General features: G+C 47.0%; 1 protein-coding gene across 3 annotated transcripts in view; it reads right to left on the reverse strand.

The window, feature by feature from the left end:
* Positions 1-1371: 1371 nt before the first annotated feature.
* Positions 1372-25865, reverse strand: part of LOC113486516 (collagen alpha-1(XXVII) chain-like) — a 162012-nt gene continuing 137518 nt past the window's right edge. For 2 of the 3 annotated variants that reach the window (XM_026860526.1, XM_026860525.1), the window contains 24 exons: positions 25215-25268; positions 24986-25093; positions 23467-23520; positions 23101-23154; positions 18280-18336; positions 18068-18121; positions 17045-17098; positions 15576-15629; positions 13967-14020; positions 13783-13890; positions 13282-13389; positions 11693-11800; positions 9392-9445; positions 8720-8782; positions 8205-8258; positions 7437-7472; positions 5633-5650; positions 5216-5251; positions 4856-4882; positions 4549-4614; positions 3974-4142; positions 3695-3804; positions 2696-2914; positions 1372-2116 (listed from right to left, as the gene is read on the reverse strand). In XM_026860526.1, coding sequence (XP_026716327.1) covers positions 1970-2116; positions 2696-2914; positions 3695-3804; positions 3974-4142; positions 4549-4614; positions 4856-4882; positions 5216-5251; positions 5633-5650; positions 7437-7472; positions 8205-8258; positions 8720-8782; positions 9392-9445; positions 11693-11800; positions 13282-13389; positions 13783-13890; positions 13967-14020; positions 15576-15629; positions 17045-17098; positions 18068-18121; positions 18280-18336; positions 23101-23154; positions 23467-23520; positions 24986-25093; positions 25215-25268 — 1866 coding nt within the window. In that variant the 3' untranslated portion in view covers positions 1372-1969. The remainder of the gene's footprint in view (positions 2117-2695; positions 2915-3694; positions 3805-3973; positions 4143-4548; positions 4615-4855; positions 4883-5215; positions 5252-5632; positions 5651-7436; positions 7473-8204; positions 8259-8719; positions 8783-9391; positions 9446-11692; positions 11801-13281; positions 13390-13782; positions 13891-13966; positions 14021-15575; positions 15630-17044; positions 17099-18067; positions 18122-18279; positions 18337-23100; positions 23155-23466; positions 23521-24985; positions 25094-25214; positions 25269-25865) is intronic. The other variant, XM_026860524.1, reaches the window with a different exon arrangement.

Below are 25865 nucleotides of genomic sequence, written 5' to 3' on the forward strand. Positions count from 1 at the left end.
AAAAAAAAAAAAAAAAAAAAAAAAAAGAGAAGGAAGAAAGCTTTAATGAGAACAAATGGTAACTCCAACCTCAAGAAAACACACAAAACCGATGGCAAGAGGACGAGAGAGCGAGAAACCCAGGAGTGTGGGAGTGTGTGTGCAGGGGAAGGCAGCAAGCGGGCGATGAGCGATGGTGATTTTGGCCTGGGGGTGCTGGGGCGAGCCGGCCCCGTGCAGGGGTGAGGTATTTCTGAGCAGAGGCAGGGCTGTGTGGAGGGTGAGGTATCTGGGACAGATCTTGTTAACCTTTTTTGATGGTTGTTGGAAACCAACCAGCAGGCAGTAGTTAAAAAAAAAGAATACACAAAGAGAGACTCACATATAAATTTTTTTTTTTTTCCTCAAAAAAATAAAATCCATAGTCCATATGAGACATGAAAACTCCAAACAGGCACTGAAGCATTTCTGATACAGTACAGCTCCGATTACATCAATATTATTCCTTATATAGAATTAAAGATTACCATAATTATCCTCTTTCAAAAAAAAAAAAAAAAAAAATCCTCCAAATTTACATATAGAGACTAAATTTCTACAAAACTTAACAAAACAAAACCCCTCCAAACCCGGCTGGGTTCTGAAACAAGGTACCATCATGTCAGTCTTGACAGAGGGGCCAGACAGAAGGGTTGCAGAGCTGGGTTTAAATACGAGCTTAGACCAGGGAATCACTGCACACGCAAGCCGGCACGGACGTGTGGCCAACGCGACTACAGCAAAACTAGTTACATGACAACTGACTCAAAAATAGCGCTCTCTGAGGCTCAGTGCTTCCAGATGAGCTGTATCCCTCACTCCCCTCCCAAAGCAGTGAGGTGCTGAATAACAAAAAATAATTAAAAAAAAAAGAGCAAATTTGCTTTTAAAATATCCTGTCAGTTCTTTTGGACACGGTTTGAACTGTTGCGCACAATTGACATCCACGGCAGTTAAAGGATCCCTTTAATGGTGACTGTTTCTCTGATTTAGCTGTAGATGATGACCTCCTCTCTCCCTAGAGAGATGGTCCTATGGGCTTTTTTTGGGGGTCTGTGGCAAGACACGGTAGCACCTTCACAACCTTAAATAGTTTAAAGTCATATATATAAAATAACACACTTTTTTAAGAGCACCAGAGATTTCACAGTGAGAGGTAGAAACAAATCAGACAAGCCCATCCTCTCTATTTTAGCACCAATCTCTTCCCCTCTCCTCCTTCCATTCCCCCTCTTGGCTTCGGGACTCTCCCCTACCCCAACACCATGCATGAGAAGGCATGTTGATTAAACTCACTCATGGAAGGAGGAACTTAAGTTTTTTTTTTCTGTTTTTTTTTTCTTCTTTTTTTTCTTTTTGCTTTAAATAATATAATATATATATTTTGTTTCTTCTAATATTGCACATCAAAATGCTTCCGGTACACAGAGCAGCCAGATTCAACTTGCAGCTCCGCCTGGGAGACCTGAAGCAGCACGTGGCCATCCAGAAGGCGACAAGCTCTGAGAGGGAAGCTTTATCTTTTAATTACTTTTCAATGGAAAGAACATTTGGTAACTCAGGCACCAGGTAAGGCAAAATGGGGAGGGGAAAAAAACCCAGAAAACCCACACGCTGCAAGTTGCTTGAGGTTTCTCTCAATATTTTCTTTGGTCATGGAAAAAGCTTTGTGTGTGGAACCGCTTGCAACATTTAGTCCCCTGATCCCTTTTCACTGTTCATGTCCCGACTGATACCCGCTTCCCCTACGTCCTTGTTATCCCTCCTTCCAACAATCTGCTGAGTTCAGTAGATCACGGGTTCTTTGAGACCTTGAGCCAAAGGCTAGAGCAAGAGTTGACCCAAAAGATACAGCCCAGCTGTCCTTGCTGCAGAGAGGTGGGAGAGCCCGTGTGAAGACATAGGCCAAACACGGGGTCAAAGCCTTGGAGCCAGGTTTTGATGGCTTTGTTCAAAGGAAGCACACGGGGCCGACCTCGAGGTGATATTGCTTTCCTGGCTCGGATGGGGGAAGGTTGTAGATGTTGACAATCGGCAGCTGCTGAGGGTCCTGCGTCCGAAACGAAAAGAGAGTCCGATGCCAGCGTCCATCCTTGATCTGTGCAGGGAGGAAGGACAGAGAAAAAGCTCTTTAACTGGAGGACGAATCCAGCTGGAAAGGAATGTGCTTCACTAAGGTACAAGCTTGAAAAGCCCTGTGTGAGACAAGGGACTGCCCTTTGGGCTGAGCAGGTCTGGGGTGAGGTTCAGAAAGCATTTTGGGGAATCCCTTATGCAGGTGAAGTTGATGGAAACTGAGCTTGAACCAGTATCACCAAACACAGACTCCTAATGCAGTGAACCCAAAATGCAGACGTGGCTACTGACGACTTGGTGTGCCACTGGTCACCACCTTCAGGTGGCAGTTCCCCCTTCTGCCATTTGACTGCTGCTACGTGTGACACGTAACTTTGGAATTTAATTTTTTGCTTTCTGTTTGAAGGCCATCTACTTAACAGGAGCTGCTATAGCACCCTGGACTGGAAAATTGAAGTGGTGAACAGATAAACTAGACCCTTCTCTCCCCTTTTTTTTTTGTAGAATAAGAAGCACAGGTATAACTCAACCTTGTCTCGTGCCCCAAGTGGGTTCAGCCTGGCATTTCTTTCCACCCCTGCCCTCTTTCGTAGCAACAGACCTTGCAATCATCAGCCGCCACTTCTGGTCTGAGCTGCCCGTCTGCCTCAAACATCTGTCCATTCCAGGCCCTGAAGCGCACGGCTTTTTCTGAAGGTTTCTCGGATGAGCCTTCCCGCCAGACGGAGGTATTCAGGCAGTGGATGGTGATGTGCTGCACCACCTCTGAGCTCAGGAGGCGGAGGAAGTTCATCTGGACTCTACCGATGTCAAAATCCAGCTGTGAAGGTGACAGAGATGTTAGGATGTACCCCTGCAGCGGGGCCGGGGGAGCTTGTGGCAGGCTTAGTGCAAGATGCAGCAGCAAAGCTGGGCCCTGCACTCTGCTTCAGTCTGGAGGTGCCCTTGCACGGACGCCCAGACCTGCATCTGGCGGATGGGTGTAAGGGCCAGATGCCGAGTCAACCTGGAAAGTTTTCATGGGGACACAGCAGGTCCTTTATTTTTCAGAGCAAACTGTCAGGTCCTTAAGAAGGAGGAAAATAACATACACATTTGAGTTCAACGCATGCTTCTGCAAAGCAGCAGGTTCTAGTTCATCTGCAGATGGACCCAAACATTGTTATTGGTATTTTTGGTACAGGTGCTTCCTCAAGAAAAATCCTGCAGCATTAACTTCACTGGCAACTTGTATATTTAAGCTGACCTCACTTTTTCAGGTGACAGAAATCAAAATGCAAGAGTGACCTGAACATAAGTTAGTTCAACAAAGCATTTGGAGCAGCATGTTTGCAAAATTACTGGCCTCTATTATGACCTTAATTAAACATTGCTAGAAACATACTGCTTTGTCTCAGCAAGAGTCAGTAACAGCCTTAGGTATGCTTTTTGCTGCACAAGACCTGTTTTGAATGTTGCAGCTACATTAACTGTCTGGAGGAGAAACCAGCATGCTGTGTCATAGCGGTCACCATCCAGCGTCCCGGAACAACACAACCCTGGGTAAATATTTTGTAATAGTAGTCTGGGAAGTGCTGTGCTGGGGTTGAGCTGTGTGTACCTTGGAGACGGTGACGGGGCTGAGACATGTCTGCCCACCATTGGTGAAGTTACAGATGACCTGTATGGTGTCTGAGGAACAGCCAAGATTTGGGTCAATCCAGTAGGTACCTAAAGAAATGGAGGATTTGGGGATTAACAAGGACACTTAACTTTTTCTGTGAATGAGAAGAGGAAAGTTTTGATTTCTGCATTACTGGTCCCAGGGAAGGAGACCAGCCTGGGCCATGTGAAATGGCCCTATGGAGGATGCAGCCTTGGGACACTCAGAGCTTCCTACCATCATTCATCTTCTGTTCACAGTTCATGAGGTCTCGACAGATGCGTGCAGGGTTTTCCTTGGTTCCCAGGGGTCTTTTGATGCTCTGAATGAGGTTGCTGAGGTAGTGTAGAGTCTTAAAGATCTCCCCTCCATGGTCCAGCATGAGAAGGTCTGGATGTTGGTAACCCTGGAGCAAAAAGGAGGCAAGGTCAGATGGGCCTTGGGGTGCTGTAACCACAAGGGTTCCTTCTGCTTTATCTGTGGGAAAACTCAGTGAGTCCAAGACAGGCTGTGCCGGCTGGGACCCTACAAGCTACAGCCCCTGCACTGCCCTACGGGATGTCTCTGAAGCGCTGGAAAAGCCGTGATGGCAAAGTCATGAGGTCTGAAGCTTCACAAATTAGTAACACCACTGAACCGTATTCTGTAACTGGATCTTTGCTTGCGTAAACCCCAGCTACTTCACAAGAACAGTGACAAATCAGAGCTTTGTGTGTATAAACTTTAAGCACACAGAAAGAACAAGCAACGCTGTGACCGTTCCCAGCCTCCAGCTCCAGCCAAGACCAGCGAGTTCAAAAGCACCCTCGTACCTCTGTCTTGAGTGCGGTGTTCGAGTCGATTAGCGTCTGGAAAGCTGCCCCAAAGCTGTCTTGTTGCTAGTGTGGGATGAAAAAGACGGTAACTGAGGTTATTAGAAGCTGAACATGCCCTGTTGCAAGCAGACCTTCTTGGTCTAGGGCTGCGATTCAGGCATTGCTCTGCTAACACAGCATCTCTTGCTGGACCTGAGTGTGTGTCTTCAGGGTCCCAGCAGCTCTTTCTGGATGTCCCATCAGCACCTTGGCTCTGCATGACTTATTAGCATCGTTAACAAACATACAGAAAATGGCAACTTACAAATGAGGCTGGAATTCCTGGCGGTCCCTAGAAATCAAAGCAAAAAAAGGGGCATCAGCCAGAAAGATGGGCAGTCACTATTGCAAAGATATTCAGTCATGTCCTTTTGAAATCCTCTTTCCCCCGGAATCCCTCAATGCAGATGAGTTAGAGAGGCAACAATGCTGTCTCTATAAAATACTTGGAGATGGTTTGGGCTAAAGCGCAAGAAACACTAGTCCATTCACACACACATTTTTGCATATGAGGAATGGGGCTAAGCTATAATTTCCAGTGAGTGAACAGTCCCCTGGAGGATATCATGGCAATAATTTTAGCTTGTTTCAATACTGTCTTTGAACTCTTTCCACATATACGTACCGGAGGGCCAGGGTGTCCTCGTGGGCCTGGAGGACCCTAAAGACAGAGTGGCATCAGTTAGTGAAATGTTTCCAGTTTGTATTTCCATTTCTCATGGTTATCACCAGCATGAGTCTGGTCTCTGCTGAAATCCTCCAGATTTTTGACATTTTACAGCATCTTCTCCCTCAAACCCTACTGGAGACAGGAGGTCATCTCATTTCCTTCATCTCCCAACTCTGGGTGCATCTGTCTGCACCTGGACTATTCCTGCAGCACCCCTTGTTCCCAGCCCTTTGCTCCTTAGCTCTCATTCCTACCCCCAGGTGCTCAGCACATTCCCTGTATGCACAATTACCCACCCTGCAGCTTTATGTTTGCTAAAAGCAACTGTTTTATTTAAATATTAGTCAGAAAAAGTGATTTTTGAATACTCACCCTTGGACCTTGCAGACCCTGCAGAAAAAAAAAAGAAAAAAAAAAGAAAAAAAAAAAAGGCAGAAGGTGTCAGAAGATGTTCATTAATAAACCAAAATCTCCCTGTAGAGCCATGTGCTGTTCCCAGGGTGCCTGCGCAAGGGCTGGGTGCTGCACTGGAAGGACAGTGCTGCCAACCTCGGAGGGGTTAGTGCAGCAAAGGATGCCGAGGGTCCTGACACCAATGCTCTCTCTGGGGCTCAGGTCCCCAGCAGCACGCTGTCCTCTGCTGGGGCCATGGAAGTGGAAAACGGTGAGCAAGAAGAAACAGGCAGCACCCTGGCTGGTTAGAAATGCGCACTGGGATTGTTGGTATTTGTGGGCATTTGCTTATTAGAGGTCTTGTTTGAAGAAGGCATGAAACAGCCTTTTTTGCACCAGCCACACAGCTGTGTTTGCTGGGCTCCGACGCCTGGACCAAGCCCTTGTGTGCAGGAACAACAACTGGTTGCTAAAGGAAGCAAACCAGAGAGCATGGGGGGGAGCATTTATGAGTAACAAGGAGGAAGAATAACGTATCCAGCGCGCCCCACACATCCCCTCTATGGTGAGAACACCACGGAGGTGCTGTAAGGGACTGTCAGCCGTTTTGTCTCGGCATCGCTGCTGCACCGTTACCATCTCCTGAGCCGCAGGGCGGTGTAAAACTGTTGGACTGTGTAAACTGTCTGTTTTGACACCATGGTCTAAACTGAGCCCCAGCATTCCATTGCTGTGAAGAAGTATGCCCTGAAATGTCCCTGAAAAAACCCCACAGTGTCTGCCTGAAGCTGGAGCAACTACAGCTTCTGTGACATCTCCCAAGCTGTGCTTGTGTGCAGGACCAGGGGAAGAAGCGGGGACAAGGGGGACGTGCGGAGGGTAAAGGCGTTGCTGGCTGCCCCCCACCCTGGTATGGCCACTGTGACCACCTGGTCAGGTGTGCATGGAGGAACACGGGCCAGAGAGTGTGATCACGAGATCCGTGGAAATGGGCGGACTGACTGTGGGGACTGGGATGGTAAAAGGACTGTGTGCTCTTCTCTCGAGGGATCCCCCATCACCTGCCCAGAGATCGAACCAACGGAACGCCGCTGGATTCGTGGTGGTGGTAACTGAGATTGCTGCGTCGCTTGCTTGGCTGTTCTGACCTTTTCTGCTTCCCTCTGTCCTATCGCTATTACCTCTTTTTATGGGAATAAAGTTTGAAGGGTTGTGCAGCATTTGAACCTCGTTAGTGTCTTAATCTTCTTTTGGGTTTGTATTGAAACTTCCCCTGACATTGGATCTGGACAACTGTGAGAAGGTGTAAAAGTCCATCAGAGCACCCACAAGAAGGGGACAGGAGGAAGAGCAGAAGGCAAGAACGTGCCCTGGCACTGCTCCCCCAGCTGTGGGGCTGCACCTGGGACGATGCTGCTCAGACAGGTCCCGTGCCCCTGCCCGGGGCAGCCTGCGGCTTTTTGAGTTGCCATTCACTGCGATTTGTTCCTGGAGATGCCACGATCATAGCTAACACCGTACAGTGTTAGCTTTTGCTGTGTAATTGGGTTAAGTAAATGGCAATTTTAACAGCAGAGTGGGCATATATGTGCCTGTGGACGTGTGTGCACATACGTGTGCACACACATGTATAGATGGGCACATCTTGCCCTCGTGGGAGCCTGATGCCACCACACTGAGCCAGTGCCAAGCAGGTGCAGCGGGGCCCAGTGTGGCTCTCAGCTGCTCAGAGGAGGGATCTCTTAATGCCAGGATGCACCCAGGGGTGCAGACCAGCACTTACCATTTCTCCACGGCTGCCTTTGTCTCCCTTGGGCCCCTGTTAAAGCACACGAGGCGGCTGTCAGTGACTGTTAGCAAGTGGCACTGGCAGGATGTGCTGCCACACAGAAGCTCCTCGCAAGGACCCAAGTGCATCTCTAAACAAATCAGCTCAAGTTGCCATATTGGCCCACCCATCCCAAGGAAAAATAAAGCCATTACTGGAAGTTTTGGCAATGCCTGAGTTCATCTTACTGGTTTTCACCTCTGCCAGTAGCAGCCTCTGTACTGAACTCTGCATAACTTCCTGCTCATGGTTTTATGAAGCACTGACCTGAACTTTAGTCTGTGTTCAGTGCCTTTAGCATTTTGGGGCAGGCAGGGATTTTCAACACTTCCCAGAATCAAGCTGTTCCCAGTTTAATATATTTATAATTTGTGTGTGTGTGTGTGTATTTTTTTGCCCCCCTCAGGCCAAGTTCTTTGGAATATCTGGCAGCTTGCTTTTGAATAACTGCAATAACATTCTTGTCTTCTAGTCTGAGACAATCTATCGAAAAATTTGCACTACAGTAAATTGCTCCTCACTTTTAAAGTAATAATCTCCCTGCAACTATATATGCAGCTAGAGACTAAACCTGCACTTCTCTCAAGCTGCTAATCTTAAAGACCATTTTGTTTCCCTCATTACAGCAGGACTTGGGATTTACTCATGCTGGCCTCAAGCATCTTGGATCTCAAACATTATGCTCTTCTATGAAATACAGACAGAAAAATCGCAGATACTTACTGGGCTTCCTGTGGGACCTTGGATGCCAAGTGGACCAATAATTCCTTCTTTTCCCTAGAAAATAAAAGATATGCATGAACAACCACGTGGGAACTGACTGTCGCTTTTACCATGGCGGGCTCAGTAAAGACACTGAATTTCTTTGCTGCTTTTCAGCGACATGATCATGGTATTTGCTGTAGCTGAAATAAAACTATAAAACAAGCCCTCACAGTACAGTTGTCACAACCCATGTAAAACCTCAGAAATTCCAGAAATAGAAAGATTTCAGTGTAGCTGGAATAATCTGTGCAGTGGTCATAGCAGCAGGGCCATCTCCAAGGCAGAAGAGACCTGTGCACTCACAGTTACCTACAGATGTGTGCTGGTGGCTCAGAGGCGGTACCGTGACACTGGCTTGTTTGCCTGGCACATGGTGAACAGGGCACTGTGCTCCTTATAGCATCCTCACAGAAATAGAGGATGGAGGAAAGAAGAAAATCCTCCCAAACCAAACAAACTGAAAAACCACTCACCATGAGACCAGGTGGCCCACGTGGTCCCTGAATGCCTTTGAAACCAAGGTCTCCTGGGGGGCCCTGCAAGAAAAAATGAGATGCCAGGTCCCTTTAATAGACATATCCCATCTTTATGCCCTTGCTTACAGCTCTGCTGCAAGGACAGAGTTGCTGCCTCTTGTATATGGGAATGGGAAGGTCCAATTTTTTAACAATTCTTTTCCCACTCCTGTTTTGCAAGCCCTTTACTTTCTACAGAAAACATACTGGTGCCCCTTCACCAGGAAAAATGATATGCTGATAAAATGAGTCTAAATTTCAACTCAAGCTATCAACATTAGGAATGCATATTCGTGTCTCAGGTACAGAATGATGACTGATGCTGGAAATACAAGTGTCTGAAAGACATTCAGGTGGGGAAAACAGCTCTGGGGTCTATAGGACAGCCCCTTTCCCATTACAGTCTATCCATCTTAACAGAAATATGCTCCAGCAAAGAATATGTAAACACACGCTCGTTTAACAACATAACCTTATGAAGGTACATAAACCAAAGAAAGTTGAAATCATGATTCAGTTCCAAAAGTTTCTGCAGAGCTGCCAGTAAGGTCTTTGCAACAAGTATTGCATTGTCTGTCCCCAGCAAAGAGAGAGAGTAGAAAGCCAACTGGTCACAAGACAGCCTCTTACCTTTGGCCCAAACATGCCCGCAATCCCTGGAAATCCTGCCTCGCCAAAGTCTCCCTGCAAATAACAGCCAAGACAAATACAAGAATAAAGAGCAACAGTAAGTTCACATTGAACGGCTGGTCACTCGAAGACGCGCCAAGAGTTCAGCAGCTTCAGAGAAAGAGAAATCCTTTAGTATTCTTCAGTCTAAGTGGGACTGATGAGAAAGAAGTATGAAAGAAATCTGAAGGAATTACACAAACATCAGGCTAGAAGCAACTCCAGAAGATCTCTTAGACTTGTAGATGACTTAGATCTCATAGACTAGGCCTTTTTGCCCCCAGAATGAGAGGCATACCTACACTATTTTTAGCAGATGCTTGTCTAGCTTGGACCACAGTCAGCAGAAGCAGGATGGAGAGCATCTACTCTGAGACTGATCTTGGAAGTTCATGATGAAAAAAACAGTCTCAAAGCCTTTTAAAACAAGCTCTTCTTTTATTTTTAAATCTAGCTGGACTGACCTACTAAAAGATAATTTCAAACTATGCTCATTCAAGCTTTCAAAAAAGTGCATGTTCCTACAACATAACCTCCCACTCAAACCCAGGAAAACCATGCATATCGCCTCATTCTTTTCCTATTCAACCCTGCAGGGATTTTTGCTCAATTTCTTAAGAAAAATAATAATAAAATATTTGGAAGGTCATCAAGATTGGATTAGCACATAGCATGCTCTCTGAGAATAAAAAAACCACACTGGGTAGCATGTCCTTATATAAACACCCTCATTTCACCACGTTTGAGATGTATGTCCTTTGATATTTCGGGACTTCTCAGATGTCAAAATGCAAAATGATTCAACGTTAAAAAAAAAACGGGTCAGAAACATACACCAGATGATTCATCTACAGTTTTAGGAACATTAGAGATGGAAAAGGCTTGTTTGGACTCTCGGCAGGACTATGTGACCCATGCTGGATTTTACTTTATGGGATGTTTTACAATGTCTTGTTCAGCCCAGTTGTAAATGACTCAAGTGATGGGGTTTCCACCATCTCTATTACAAGGCTATTCCAGAGTCAGTCTAGAGACCTCACTGTTAGGAAGTTTTTCCTGCCACAACAGTGAGAGACTGCTTGGCAAGAAAGGGCTTGGTTGGACTCGGTGGAGTGTAAGAAACTTTCCAAGGATACAAATTGATTTAACTGCCCATTTATGGATCCTGGAAAGGAAAAGTGCTACTAACGGAGAACTAAGGTCTTTCCTGTGTTAGGAGAATCAACGAAACCCTCTTTCTAGAGGAATTTTGGGCAAAAGTAAATGGGTAGTCAGAAGGGTTTAAATGCCATGGAGTCATCTCAGCTAAGGGGACCTGACCACTAGCTATGCAGCAAGGTAGGCAATGGCAATGTTGGGCAAATGAACCGGCCACTTGTGGACACAAGAGGAAAAATGATATTGTTATTATGTTGTTGGCTACTATCTTTCAGCTTGAATACTGCCATCACAGGGTTTTATATAAAATATCAAACAAGTATATTTTAATTGAGGTAGTTGGGGTTCATCTTGTCCCTTGTTTTGTATTAGTCCTAATCTCTTTTTTCCTCATCTTTACATCTGTGGCTTAACTAGGCCCCTCTGATGGTGGTCCTAATCTAAATAGCTTAAGTATTCTCAATATAGCCTGATAAAACATGACACATCAGTGCTAAACTGGGCAATCCCACAAGTACAATAAATAAAAGCAGTAAGGATTAGGAGCCTGCCTTGGAGACAGGTGTGGGAATTTAACTGCTGCTTTGACCGAGGGCTCTTGGTGTTTCTCCCACAGTGTGCTCTGAACTCGCAGCTCCAAACAGCACTGATGATGGCAGGTCCTGCACCTCCTGCATGTCCCAGCAGAGCTACAGACCCTTCTTTGTGCCTTTCGGATGGCTTGGGGTGCACAGTTCACCCCCTAACACTCCATGTAGCACTCTCACAACACTCTCATCGAGGACACTGCTGAGGGGTGTGTGAGATGCTCTGCAGCCTGGCTGCCAGCACACAGAGGCACCCGGATGTCATGAACGGTCACGCTGCCCTGGGCAACACGGGCGTGGATTCGATGTCTCGGTGCACAAGTGAGCAGGGAAGAGGGGGAAGTGTGTGTGTTGGAGATCTGTGCTGATGCCCCTGCACTCATGCGCGACCTGGTTATGGGTTTCCCTGTACAAGACCCTCCCAGGGTTCACTCTGCTATCCCACCCTGCGGATCTGCACCCTCTTCTGCAGGAGATGGCTTGGAGTCAGGTCTGACCAGCTCCATTCATCACTAACCGGCTGTCCTTTGGGTCCCGGGTCGCCAGGGCTCCCTGGAAGGCCCGTTCCTCCTGATGATCCTCTCTTCCCTGTTTGGCCAGTCTGTCCAGGCAATCCTCTTTCACCCTAAAAATAACAGAATTCAAGTAATTCCGAAGGACAGGAGCTAAATATAACAACCCTCAGTCGAAACAGCCATAGATGGAAAGATGGAAAAGTGGCTCATTGGGATAAGGAATGTGGTTTCATCGGGAGATGCCTCAGGTCTGCTAAGGCAGCTTGCTGCAGGGTGCACAGTGTGAGACCAGCGATGGGCATGGCTGCGTCCCCTCCTGAGCTTCGCGCAGGGCAGGACCTTCAGCAGAGCTCTACTGCCTGCGCTGGGGACAGCAAGGGGGTGAAACGTCTTCTCTTTGCACTTCCATATGTTGTCTGTCCTGCCCTGTGGTTTCTCATAATCTCTTCCCCCCAGCAGGCTAGCAATTGATGATTAATACATCTAAAATGTTGACAATGTGCCAAGACTTCAGCTGGAGACTTCAATCCAGAGGCTGAAAAGCCATCACCAACTCCAGCTCCACCAACTTTTCCCCAGCACCAACTACACAACTTAAGGACAAGAGAGGGGCTTCTGAGACCCAGCACCACACTTTGCTCCCCATCTCTTCCCCTTGCCAAGAGCCAGGAGCAGCACAAGCCCCAGTTACTCAATCTGGGGCAGACTGGGTGAGAGGAGCAAAGGCGGCAAGAGCCTAGGATGGTTGAGCAGCTGGAAAAGGGGCAACAAATTTCCCTGGAGCCATGAGTCTGTCATGATGACACAAGGGTCTTTCAGTCATTTCTTGTAACAGCCTGTTATTCTACCCAAGGCAGCTGGAGGGCAGCAAGTGACAGTTTAAGAGTGATGTGTTATGGGAGGCATAATTTAAATCAGACCTGATAGCTGCTCCAAACCCAGCTGGAGTCTTCCTATTTACTAAAACCGGCTGAATTGCTGCTGGTCCAGTTAAGATCCTGGGGCCAGCCTGGACCACAGCAAGGACCAGGAAGAAACCCCAAGGTCACTAAAGCAGCTTGTCCCTGCTTCCACCCAGAGCAATGTCCAAGCTGATACTGGTTCCAGCTGTTCCAATCCAGTAAATACATGCTAAAAAACAAGCAGAACAGATTTCCCTTCAGTACTTCAGCCCTCGCAGGGCAGCAGCTAGAGGACACACGAATTTCCCATGAAGTCATTTATCCTGGACATCCTTTGCATGTCTCCAAGGCCATGTTTTTTTAGCCAGGTTTCTAATGAAAGCAAGCTAAAGTGTTCATGGTGTGAGTATGTGTATCTGTAGGCTCCTGAGCTTTGATGAAGGAGGAAAGGTCTCTGGGACATTCAGCTGCTGTGAACGTCATGAAAATGGATGGATGGATGGATGGATGGATGGATGGATGGATGGATGGATGGATGGATGGATAAGGAGAAAGGTCTACTGAGCCTGTAGCTAAGTGGAAGATGGCAGCAGGAGTTAGGACCTTATTAGACCTTGGGCAATCCAATCTCTAGAGACAGGCTCAGACTGGATTGCTCATAGTAGTATCTTAGGGATTCAGAAACTCACCTTGAATCCTGGTGGTCCCTGTGCCCCGGGGAGTCCTGGTATGCCAGGGTTCCCTCTTTTGCCTGACATGCCTGTCACACCTTCTTCCCCATCATCACCCTGCTCTCCCTAGAAAAGAAACCCAGAAGAAGTTATGAAACAAGATGCTCTTTCCACCGCTTCACAGCTTCTGGGGGGACAGGGGAGTCGTGTGATTCTGCCCTCAGCAAGCACCATGCTCTGGGCATGGGTGGGTTTGCAGAGATGTATACAGAAGTCTGTGCATGCAAGTATCTACCAGGCTAGAAATGTTGGTTTATTTACAGACTGGGACATGCAAAGGCACCTGCTGCCTCCATGTGCCTGTGAGATATGACGAGGAGCACGCCATCCACTCTGGGTACGTGTACACTGGAGTATCTATAGCTGGACTACACCCATTTCTCTGGTGCTGACTTTTAGTTTTCCAGCTCCTAAGTTGCATTTGCTATTAACGCTCTAAAGTGACAATTGCAAACTCACCAGCACCCCAGGCACGCCATCCTTCCCAGGCACTCCGTCCACTCCAGGGGCACCCTCTTGACCCTGCCTTCCCACCACTCCTCGAGGACCTGGTAGCCCAAGGATGCCCTAAAATCAAAGAGGTGTCAGTGATGGGAGTCCCTGACCAGCATTTTCTGGGGCAGAAAACTGGATTTTTACCTACCGGTGAGCCTCTGCTCCCTGAATTGCCCCGTGCTCCTTGTTTTCCTTTTTGACCCTGCAAGTAAAACAAGAAAGACATCTAAAATTGCAGCAGCTCTAGCACAACTCCACTTCAGAGCCTGACTTCAGGGTGTGCGTTTGGATAATGGTTGGAAAGAGTTTTATAAAAAGATTTATAAAGTCAGTTGCTCCAACACTGGGGAATGAACTGCTATTTGGTTTTATTACAAGTGATTCTTCGTACGTCTTGAGAGTTCTAGGGCAGGAATGAATAGCTAGAAGGCAAGGACCTACATTTTTCCTAATACAGAGCAGATGAGGACAAATAAAGCAGGATGAACTCGAGGGAGGACTCAGTGCACTGGCAAACATTAGAACAAGATGCTTAAAACCTGCGTCCTCTGTCAGTTCATTGACAGCACAGTGCCGAATCAAGGGCCCAGCAAGTCTTCTGCAGGGCGTTCAGTAAAACCTTTTCTCTGCAAGGTAGCTCCTTCTAGTTTGGAAAGTTAATGTAAACGAAAAGTGTATCTTGTGTCTAAAATTTGCAATGTTTCTTTGTGAACAAAGATGTAAAAGAAATACTCCTGAGGTTTATTAGCTGTAAAAAGGATTAATTTCTGCAGAATGAATGGAAAACTCAGCCTCATCACCTTCACTAGAGCTCTCTTAGTGAGGTCATGTACTAAAGCGCTGTTAAATTGAAGCACTCCGTTTTCTGTGCATTGTTTCTCCATCTGCAGAGGACCAGGCAGGCCAGCTACATGAAAGAAATACTCCTGGGGGTGCTTTTTCTGCTATTCATTAGACCCAAAGGCAGTTCCAGATTGTCCATCGATGGGTAGAGTTCATTTATCTTATCACCCAGTACGCTTTTTGCCAAGAACACCTACTGTAGGTTAAACTATCTTCTGGCATTACCCCAGCAGGGTCAGATTAGAAATCCTGACATCTGCCAAAAGGGAGCAGGAATTTGCTGAGTATTGAGGTCACATACTTATGTTTTAGCAAATAAAGTCCCTGATCTGTGAGAATAATTAGCAAGCTGTCATTATAGCCAGATGTAGAGGTAGGAGTAGGTATGAGGTATCCCAATGAACCCTGAAGGACCCATGTGTGCTGTGTTTTCTTGCTCAATAAGGGCAAAAAGTTAGAGGGACTCTTCCAAGAAACATAAGAACTGCATGGATAAATGGACTCCAAATCTGGAAGGTTTCAAGCCAGAAAAATTTACAGTTCAAGTGAAAGAGAGAGACACTTGCCCGGCTCAAACCTCCGTAGGGACAGACAAGCCAGCTGTGGCTGGAGGCACCACAAATGGGGTTATGAGAAAGAGACACAACCCATGGCAGTGACTAAAGACCTGCCCAAGATTCACCCATCATGCTGGAACTGTAATTGTCTTGATCTTCTCCAGCTTCACGAAACCAATGAACTGTTGGGCTTAGACACTTCAATACATGTTTACAGCCCTCCCACTAGGTTCTCCAGAGTCTTTCAAGGCATAGACCATAGGCCAAATCACACATGCTGGGGAAAAACATGAGTCGTCTTAATTAGACATTTTCTTTAAACTCGGGACACTATAAATCCACCCTGCCGAAACCTACCACATCACCTTTGGATCCCTTTGCTCCTGGCTGGCCTGGTGGTCCAGGATCCCCCTATAAAACATAAGCAAGAAAAATCTGCTTGAAATTCTCTTCTGGCAGTATGTTGCATGAAGTACAAAGAACAGCAGTTTTTGTGCCCTAACAACACAGACCGTATGGAAACAATTCAGGGGAACAGTCTGTGCTCAGACAGGCCTCCTGGGGAAAAAGGAGCAAGGAACTGTCTCCAGAGAGCATTTAACAGGGTGTCAATTGGAGAAGAAGCAATGCTACCCCCTCACTTGGGTGGTGTTTGTATTCATGGAAATCATTCACTAAATTCCAGATGGCGCCTGGAAAACAGTGCTGAGGAGTGGGCAGGAAGGAGCCTGTTTTGAGAAAGGTACTGCAGGAGCTACGTGCGGAACGAGTAGTTTATACAGCGACTGCATCTTTAGTGTGGGTGCTACCTCCCTTTTGCATGCTGCAGACCTCTCCTTGGTTTTGCCTGGATGGCAGATATTAGAGAACTACCTATGGTGGAAAGGATACTTCACTCCTCTCTTACTGGTCTCTTCCCCATCACACACGTCTCCATCTTCTGACCATTCAGGGTTGGTTTTTTTTTTTTGGTGTGTATTTGTGTCAGGGGCAATTTCTGGACTAATATCAAAGAAACGGTAAGTAAGGACATACCTGCAGAGCTCTCCTCCTTCAGCTTGTTTCTGAGCCACGTGTGTCTAATGGCTCTTTACTAAAGACAATGCAAATCTCCTGCTTCCATCTGAAACACCGACGTCTGAGGGCTACCACTCCTCACAATAAGCTACATCCACCGGGGAGTGTGGCAGCTCTACCCATTTCTAGGCTGTATGACAGAGCACTATTTTACCCCAAAATAGAATCTGTTCTTCTTCCCAGCAGCTTTACAAAGAATGAAAATTGATTCAGCTTGATTTTCCAATACAAACTACATTTAATGTGGTGCTGCACTCAGAGTTGCAATAGTCACATATACAAATTAAATGCTGCCATATATAGCAAGGGAATAAATTTGGATTTAATTTAGTCTCATAAATGCACTGGTTTGAGAGGAAACACCACGCAGGCAGAATAATATGGTCTCGCCTCACATGGGACCAGCTCTCAGCAGCCAAATGCATCATTTCCCAGCAGACCTTTCCACTGTCATTGTTGTCTCCCACTGCCCATCTCCTAAGATATCTAGTCCCTCTTGGATTGTTCTGAAAAGACAGTTTTGGAGACAGACTTCTGGGAATGCCCCCTGTTTTGTCACCCATTTATTAGTCTCAACATGTGACTCAAAGTGCCCATTCTACAGGCCTGGCTTATGGAAAGGCACATGTCGCGTTTCAGAGCTCACCACACACTCCTTCCTGCAGCCCTTCCCACATTCCTTCCTTTTTGCATCTGTTTTTCACATGCATGTGACATTGGGTAGCTTACAATAAAGCAGCATCTCTTACAGGTAAGCCTTGCTGTCCAGGTTTTCCTCTTTCTCCATCAAGCCCTTCTTGACCCTTAAATAAAAAACAGAGAGGGAACAGGTGTTTGTTCTTGGGTACTTTTGTGTCAGTGGGAAATAAAAATGGATGTAACACGCTGTATGGGGAAGGAGAAGATACACATATCTGCATTCTACTAACACAGAAATGTTGAAGCTTGTGGGTAGTGTACATGCTCCCATGGACATGCTTTGGGGAGAAACAGCCAAGAGGAATTGCTAATCATCATATAACCATGAAAGAAAGCTTTCCATTGCATCCCTAAATACACACAGCACTAACGTCCACAGTTGGAGACTGTTCTTCACTGCTGTGCTACAAAATAAGGCAGCAGCATTGCTACCATGGTGAATTTAAACTCTGCTGTACATTACTGGAATGGGTCACTCTGACCAGCTGCTTTTGGATGGAGGTAAGATTTAGTTCACAGATCAACACTAATCAGCTGGAGATGTCCTGCAAAGAGGGTGTCAGGAGTACAGGGGAAGAAGTCATAACCCTGGTTTTGCTTTTGCAAGAAATCCTGCTAAGATTTTGGAAGCTTCCAAACCTCCAAGTTAACAGAGATCTTCCCATGAGAGAGTCTACAACCATGGGCACATCAGTCTTGAATTTTGTGCAGCACTGGCAGGATGTCTCCGGTACATATCTTCCCCAGGGTACTGCCTTGATAATCACAAAGACCTCTGATGAGATGGTCCTGCTCATTCTCTCGGTCTAGTGTGCTCAGGCAGGCACAGGGCACTGTGAGATGCTGACCTGCAGGACCTACATTTGCCTTCAGCAAAATTTTCACCACTTTACGTAAAGATATCCGAATCATTCCTTGTTTGAAACAGCCACGTACAGCGGTTGACAAGGGACAGCAGTGGGTTATGAATCGTGACTACTGGGCAAAGGGCAGACCTTCTGTGGGCTGAGGCAGATTGGAAGCACTTCCTCAAGACAAACATTTCTGGATCATGTATTTGGAATAAGACTCACAGGATAACCAGGGTCTCCAGGCTCCCCTCGATCACCTCTGTCACCAACAGGGCCCTACAACAACACAACAAAGACTTAAGGTGGATGTAAACAATCTGCCACGCACAATATCTCAATGGCTTGTACATGTGCTACAAGTAGGGAAACAACCCAACTAATTCACCGGCAAAAATCAAGCCAGGATTGATGAGAGAAGGAATTTAACATCTTACTCTGTCTCCAGGTGGTCCCTGTGGGCCTTCTACCTTCCCGTCATCACCCTGCTCTCCCTGTGAATAAAAATACTAGCATTAATATAGACAGCAGATTATATGGCAAATGCTTTTGTACAGACCCAATCCAGTCCTCCCATATCACGGGCTCCTTAAGTCAAAGCCTCTGTTGAATTTACTAACTTTTCATCCAAAGAAACTCTACACATTTTTTTTGTTTGTTTTGTTTCACAACCTGGAGTACACTGACTCTTCACACTGCTTTCTTGGTGTCTTTGGTGGTTGTTTCTGCCTGGTCTCACCCTCTTCCCTAAGGAACCAGGTGCAAAGGGTTATTTTCAATTCCTAAAACTAAGCAAGAAGCATTTAATTATGACAATATGGGAAATAGTTCTCTGCCTCTGAACTTTTTTGCTGACAGTTAAACCAAACGCTTTAATCAAGCATTTCCCCACCCTCATTGAGCATTGCCTGGGCTGTCATGGGAACAAGGGTGGTCTGGATGGGCTCCCAGGTGTGTGCCACCATTGTGGGCTTGTCTTGCAACTGATGAGGTGAGAGGGTCAGCCCCTTACACACTGGCTGCATGTGCAGCTCCACTCGTTGATGGGATGCTCCCCAGCAAGAGCTCAGAGCTCATGGTTTGGTTGGTAGATACTATCATCTGGATTATTTATAACTGAGGTCTCTCCAAAATACCCAGAGGGATCCTCAAGACTTAACACAGACACTATCTTTTTTTAATTCTGTTGTATAAGTCACTCAGGGTCATGATGTCCCATTTTCTCTGGAGTCTAGCTCAGAGACGGCTGTTTCTTTGCTCCCCACAGAAAACAGCTACATTCCTCCAGTTTTTGGCTACTTCATATCCCTGAGTCTCTGGCACTCTGGCTCTTTAGAATGAACATGTCTCAGAGCTCCTTTGATGTGCAGCTACTGGAGAGAGGAGGTCTTGGGCGGGTTCTGGCACACTGCAGCTGCTGTGTTTGGAGTGCTTGGGGTGCTCCTACAGCCTTGAACATCCAAATCTCCGTAGCGGTGCAGAGCCAAGTTTTCCACAGACTTCTGCAATCCTCAGTGGTTATATCAGCCCTTTCTGGTGTCTTTATGACTGTCTTTGACTTTCTCTCTGGGCTTTTCTCATCTTCTGTTTGCAGCTGCTGATAGTAAAGGTTCTCGGGCAGTTTCTCTGTGATTTTGCCTCTGGGAGAAGGCATTGGGGTGCTTTGCTCATATGGGATGCTTGGTAATGACCCACCTGGAGCAGTGAATAACCCTCAGTGAAAAAACTCAGTGGAGCAAACAGCTTCTTTTCTGTAGGAACTGGATCACATCTTGGAATCAGGGCTGTGTCACTGCTGAGAGAGACATGCTGACCCACACTGAGTGGTCAAGAGGAAGAGTGGCCTCTTCCTTCTCTGTTACTGCAACATGTGTTGGATGAATGCTGCCAGGATTTCATATATACTCACGGGTCATGGTTATACTGTCCTAGGTCATGGTTATACTGTCCTTAAGTGATCGTGTGCTGGGTGGGGAACTCCAGTCTGGGGTTTGGGGATGTATCATGGTAGAAGAAATATATAGGGAGAAACTGTGACAGGATGGCTTGAGAATATAGTACTGAGCAATATGGATGGAGAAATTTGGGTGTCAGAGTAGAGAGAAAGGCAAGTAATGTCTAACAGGCTCTGCCAACAGGTTCCAGAGCTACTGAACTTGCGGGTTGAAGTCAGCAGTAAAATACCTGGCAACTGGTTTGCTTTCTAGCCACTATCAGTGGAATGTAGGCTAGAAGGGAAACAAAGCCACCATTTCTCAAGTCTTAAGAAGAAAGAAATCCCAGTGTATGTGTTACTATGCAGAAGTCTTGGCACCAATTGCTTCTTCCCAAACGGAATGCAAACACCTTGCCATTTGGGAGCTGAAGTGAGCGTGATGAACTCAAAGAAAGCTCATAATTCTGGGGACCCTTGAAGAACATCATGACTCACAGACTTTATCCCCAAAGCTGAGTTGTGGCTTTGTGTCCCCTTGAGTCTAATTCCCACCTTTTCCTTTGTCTTCTGAGAAAACCCTGTAGCCTGGATCAGCTCTATGACTGTGGGACTGAGCTCCTCCAGGACTTCCTGATGCCTCAGCTGCTCAAGAGGGAGATGAAAGGTCTGCGCTAATTCTTTGGAAAGTTGCAGTGAAAAAAAGTTAGAGTAAAGGGCAGCAAAGTAAACATGTTGGGATACAAATGGAAAATGCATGGAGAAGAAGGGAAGGCTTGTTGTTGTTGGATCCTGTCCCAAAGTGAGATACACCAGTTTGTAATTTTTAAAAGGATCCCATCTGGACTGCTTTAAGCAGCTGCCAAGTGCAGGCGTCTGCTCTGAGCAAGGCCTCTTTGAGGAGCTGTAAATATATTAAATGCGGCGGAGTAGCTGGCTGGTATGGCACAAGGGAGATGGATTCCACAATAATGCCTCTCACCAAGTTGCTTTCTTCTCTGGAAAAGGGAAGACCTTCCCCACCGTTATATATCCCTCTTCTTCAGCACAGCTGAGTTTACCATTGTTTAAAGCTCACAGAGCAGTCATGGTCCCATTTTAGTTTCTTTTTCATTTCTCAGAATCAGGCTTCCATTTCCATGTTTGCACGCGTGTGTGAGGCTACAGACCTGGGATTCAGGCAACTCTTCGGAGATAAGAAGGAAGGATGGATAAGATAACTTAGATGCAGGACTTTTGTGGAGCACCTGGATGCTGCGGGAAATGGTGCTGGAGGCTCGGCACGCAATGCTGTGCTCTCCTCCTTCAGCTGGAGCTGCTCCCCAGCAAGGTGCCAGCAGACCCGCTGACCTTCCAGGAAGACGTGAGCGAGATCCGGCTGTCAATGGTCATTAACAAATCTGACTGTTCTCAGCGGGATGCATTTGATGCTTCAGCATCTTTGTCAGGCTTGGAAACTTGCATGTAGAATTCATTTTATCATCAGCATTGCTGTGCTCTGATGTCACAAGATCCATGTTGTTTCTGAGGGAGTGCCCTTCTAGTGTCCATTTGCAAAAGAATATTTTGTTGGTGAAGGGGAGAGTGCTTCACATTAACAATTTGGAGACCATTTACTCCTGAAATATTGGGAGTTTTCAAGAAGGTGACAACTTTTAATGTTTTAAAATAATATAACAGCTGCAATTTAAACAACAGAGATACATATCTGCTCATCTCTTACTCCTTCTGCTGTAAGACCAATGGCTGATCTTGCTTTTGGTAGTCCTGACTCACAGCTTTTTGCCAGGATGCTCAAGTTTCAACAGCGGGACTGTGAGAAACCTCTGGCCAGGCTCTCAACTGACACTGTGCTTGGTGGTGAACTCTTGCATTATTATTCTAGGCTGGTTGTGCCACTTCCTGCACAGCCACTCGGAAGAATACACCTAAGGAGGAATGCTGCTGAAGTCTGGAAGAGCAAGGGGTGCAGCTTGGGAAGTGGATGGGTCAGTGTTAGAAGGGCCGAGGACTGAGAGGAAATGCAGCAAGGCAGCGATGGAGATGCAGAGCAGCAGGAACATCATCAGCTGTTCCTCCACGCATGTGTTTCATCATCAGGAAATGAGAGAAAAAGCAGCACGACCATTGTTCATCCCCAAAGCAAAATTTCTGAGGCAGGTGAATATCTTAGTGGAACACAACAGTTCACTGTGGCCCACTGACTCCCGGCCACCAGCACAGAGATTCACTGCTGCACAAGGGGCCTCCAGGCAGAGCACAGAGAGCAGCGTGCTCCGGAGCCTGAGCTGAAAGGACACATTTGTAACCCCAGTGGAGACAAGTCCTTGGGATCTGTCCCACAAACTCCTTTTAGAAGCAATGAGTCTCCTGCTTGCACGCGTACAGCTGCAATCACACCTGTGTGCAGAGGGAAAGCCGAAAGCTTTCTCGGTGATGGGGAGTGGAAAATGAGAGAAAAGAGTTCATGCATGTCTCCTCTTCGTGGGGACCCCACGACTGACCAGTCCCAACCACCATCACTTCCCTTCCCACACGGAGGGAGGGAGGGAGCATCGCTGCTGCTACTGCAGGCATGTGAGGGGCTCCAGCGGCCCTGAGCACAGCCAAGGCCAGCTGGGAGCGTGGAGCAGCCAGCTCCGCCGACAGGAAACCATTAAAGCGTGAGTCACTTCTCCAGCCTGAACTGGTTACGGCCGTGCTGACTCAGCAAAAGGGGAAAAACCCAGGGGGAAAGCCGCGGTGGAAAGAGGGCTCTGACTCAGGCCAGCTGCGGCAAGGGGCTTGTCCAGGGGTGGGGGGGATAAGTGTGGTAAGGGGGTGGGTCGGCGATGAGGAAAATGGAGCAAGGGCAATGGAGAGGAGACCAGTTCTGCCTCGCTTACAACATGCTATCAGCTGATTCAAGCACAGATAGGCAGCTTGATGAAGATCAGCTAGTTTGTGCAGGGTGTTATTCTGACTTGATCATAAAAAGCTACTAGTCTGATTTTCTTCAGCCTGGGGACTGAGCAGAATTTCTGCAGACACAGGAAAAACATATTCCCAGAACGCATGCTGCCTGGCTCAGCCACTGGCACAAGGGCACATGGTGTCTGGAAAGTGTATGGCAGTGGCACGGGTGTCCCAGTGCTGATATGCAGCAGTAAAGCTGCGGCAGGAGTGATGTAGGTGGCCGTGCTGCAGAGGAGGCACCTCTGATTGTGCCACAGGTAGAGGAGGAGAGCACACATGCATGGGTGTTATGGCAGCGGGGCAATCGTCTCTATATCAGCTCAGCTGCCATGCCAGTGGAAAATGAGATGGCTAAACTCTGCAAACTTACCTTCTCCCCCTTTGGTCCTGGTGGTCCAATTGGCCCTGGTGGTCCTGCATGTCCCTGTGGAGAGCAGACAGCATGTGAGGAGAGAGGAAGGAGCTGTTTGACTGAAGGTCCTCCCTGGTTTCCTGTCAGATCTCACAAGCCCTGTGTTGTGCATCTCAGCTTTGGAGGAACACATGGGTCGTGGCAGAGATGAACCAAACGCATCTGGAGAAGTTGTGATGGTGCAGCTGGAGACTACAGAAAGAACTAAACTGAACTCAAGATCAGAAATCAATCATAGTTTAAGAATGATATTGCATCCTAGAGTGGAAGTTTTGTTGCATTTGAGAACAGACAGAAGCTGGAGGATGAAAATAAAATCCTTACCTGGTAACCCTTTAAACCAGGTTCCCCTTGAGTACCCATCCGTCCTGGCGCACCCTGGAGAGGCAAGCACAGAAAGCACCGTGAGAGTAGCCCATGGGTATTACCCCACAGGAGGATGCACTGGGCTAGGCAAAGCAAAGCTCAGCACCACATGGGAGTGTGGCCACCTGCTTCCCTGGTCACCGGTGAGCTTTGCTGGGGCCATGTGAAATGCTCTTGCTTGGCTTTAATCTCTTACACATGGACAGTGATGCTAGGAGTCCATTCGATGTCTCTGCCAGCCTGTAGCAATAGGATCCCCAAATCCTCATTCAGAATTGCTACCAGAAATGGCTGCATAGTGCGTGCTCTTCGTCTGCTCTTCGGGACGTCTTTAGATCCAAATTAGCTTTGTGCTAGGAAGTTCACCAGCGAGACCATTCTCATGCATGGACCTAACCCTAAACTGCTGGGAGGAAACCTTTTGGTGTGGGTTCTGAAGCCAAGAAAGTAGTTTCCTGAGTCGTGATGAGAGCTGCTTATTGCATCTTTAGCAGAATGAACAAAAGGGTTTACATCAGATCATCAGATTAAAGCAAATTGTAAACTTCCCATATAATCCCATTTAACATGGAAGAAAGCCCTTTCCACAAGACAGAGACATGTTCAGTCCAACAGACTGCTGCTCCCTTGTGAAATAATCCATGGAGGCTTTGCCAAAGAATATGAAGGGAGGATATATGGGGAGGCTATAATTTTTAGTGCAGGAAAACACTATCAACAGAACCATTACTCCATCACTTATTTGCTACTGTTCTGAAACATCAAAACATCACTGTCAGTCCTAGTTCATAAACAACTCCTGCTTTTCACTAAGTTCTACCAAATACAGTGCAAGAAGTTTCCTTACCAGCCTGCAGTTCATCATGAGATACTTATTACTTACCACTGCTGTCCCAAGGCATTTGTCTTATGCGCCTAAAGCAAATTAACTTTCTTTCCTCTCTGCCATACTATTGTTCTCTCTGAAAGCCTCACCTTCAGTCCCCAAGTCAAACCCTTTCCCATGTTGTATTTCTTCTTACTGCAAGTGTTTTAGATAAGTAGATCAAGAGTGGGTGTAGAAACAGGGCAGAAGTCCCAGCCAGAGTTCCTTATAACAACACAGTTTGACTTGGAAGCAGCTCTTGCCATGAGTGTGCAGTCTCAAAGGAAAAGATGTTAGCAAAAATAGCTTATCAGCTCACTCCCTTTTCAAGAAAAATCCCCAATATTTCAGCCCATCTGGGGAGCTGCGAAGAACCGCAACGATGCAACGTGAGCTGGATTCACAGGGCACCAACACAATCACCACTGTGGAGTCTCTCCTGTGCTGCCCAGAGCAAGTGGTAAACTGTTTTGGTCAATTAAACCCATCTAATATAATTTCAGTGTCTGGGCTCTGCAGCCTCTGCTGGGCTTTCTGCTTCATTCAGGCCCGTTCCCATCACTCTACACATTTCTACATGTTGTGTTCAACCATTTGCAGAGCTCTTCTCACCATAGGTCCCAGGGTACCTCGGGATCCTTTAGGGCCTTGGTTCCCCTTCGGCCCCTCCTTCCCTGGAGATCCTGTCTCGCCGAGCTGCCCCTGGTAGCCCTTGCTGCCCTGCAGAACAAAAGCACTGACGTTAATGTAGGACAAAACTGCTTCTACAGATAAATATCACAGATGAGCAAAGAAAGGGAGATCCGGAGGAGTAGATGTTATCAACAGGAGATGCTCCTACCTTCTGGCCAGGCTTGCCCTTTTCCCCTTGTTTTCCTGGTTTCCCTTCTGGTCCCTAGGAGAGCAAAACAAGCTGTTGGAATGGGAAAGCAAAGAAGTCCCATCCCAACCAGCCACTCCTGTGCCGCTTCCCTGGTATACTCAACCCTGACAGTGTCCTCACCCGTCCTATCCTATTCCCACAGGAGCCAACAAGGACTCTAGGAAGTCACGCAGGCAAGGCCATGATCCACAGGCACTACAGCCAGACCATGGCTGAGTTTGTTCTTGACCTGCTCCAACACATGGAGAAGGAAACCTCATTGCTTAAAGGTGGAAAGATGTCTGTGCTCAGGTGACTACAGGGCAACATGACTGAAATGTGATATTTTTCATCTTCAAATCACATGTCAAAGACAGGTGGGTGATGGAAAAACTGCCATCTGATGGGTCCATCTGTCCTCAAGGATGCAAAGGAGACATCTCAGAAGTGCTCCTTGAAGACAGCACCTGCTGAATTGAAAAATGGTACCTACCCACTCACTGCTACAGAAAGGGCGGAGATGTGGAAAACACATTTACCTTGGCCCCCACAAAACATTTCCTCTGGTCTGCAGACAGAGCTGCCATCTGTGCACCACTGCTTTGCAAAAAGAGTTGTGTCTTTCACCAT

This window comes from Athene cunicularia (assembly GCF_003259725.1).
Source record: "Athene cunicularia isolate RWA chromosome 17 unlocalized genomic scaffold, athCun1 chr17_part1, whole genome shotgun sequence".
Classification (NCBI taxonomy): domain Eukaryota; kingdom Metazoa; phylum Chordata; class Aves; order Strigiformes; family Strigidae; genus Athene; species Athene cunicularia.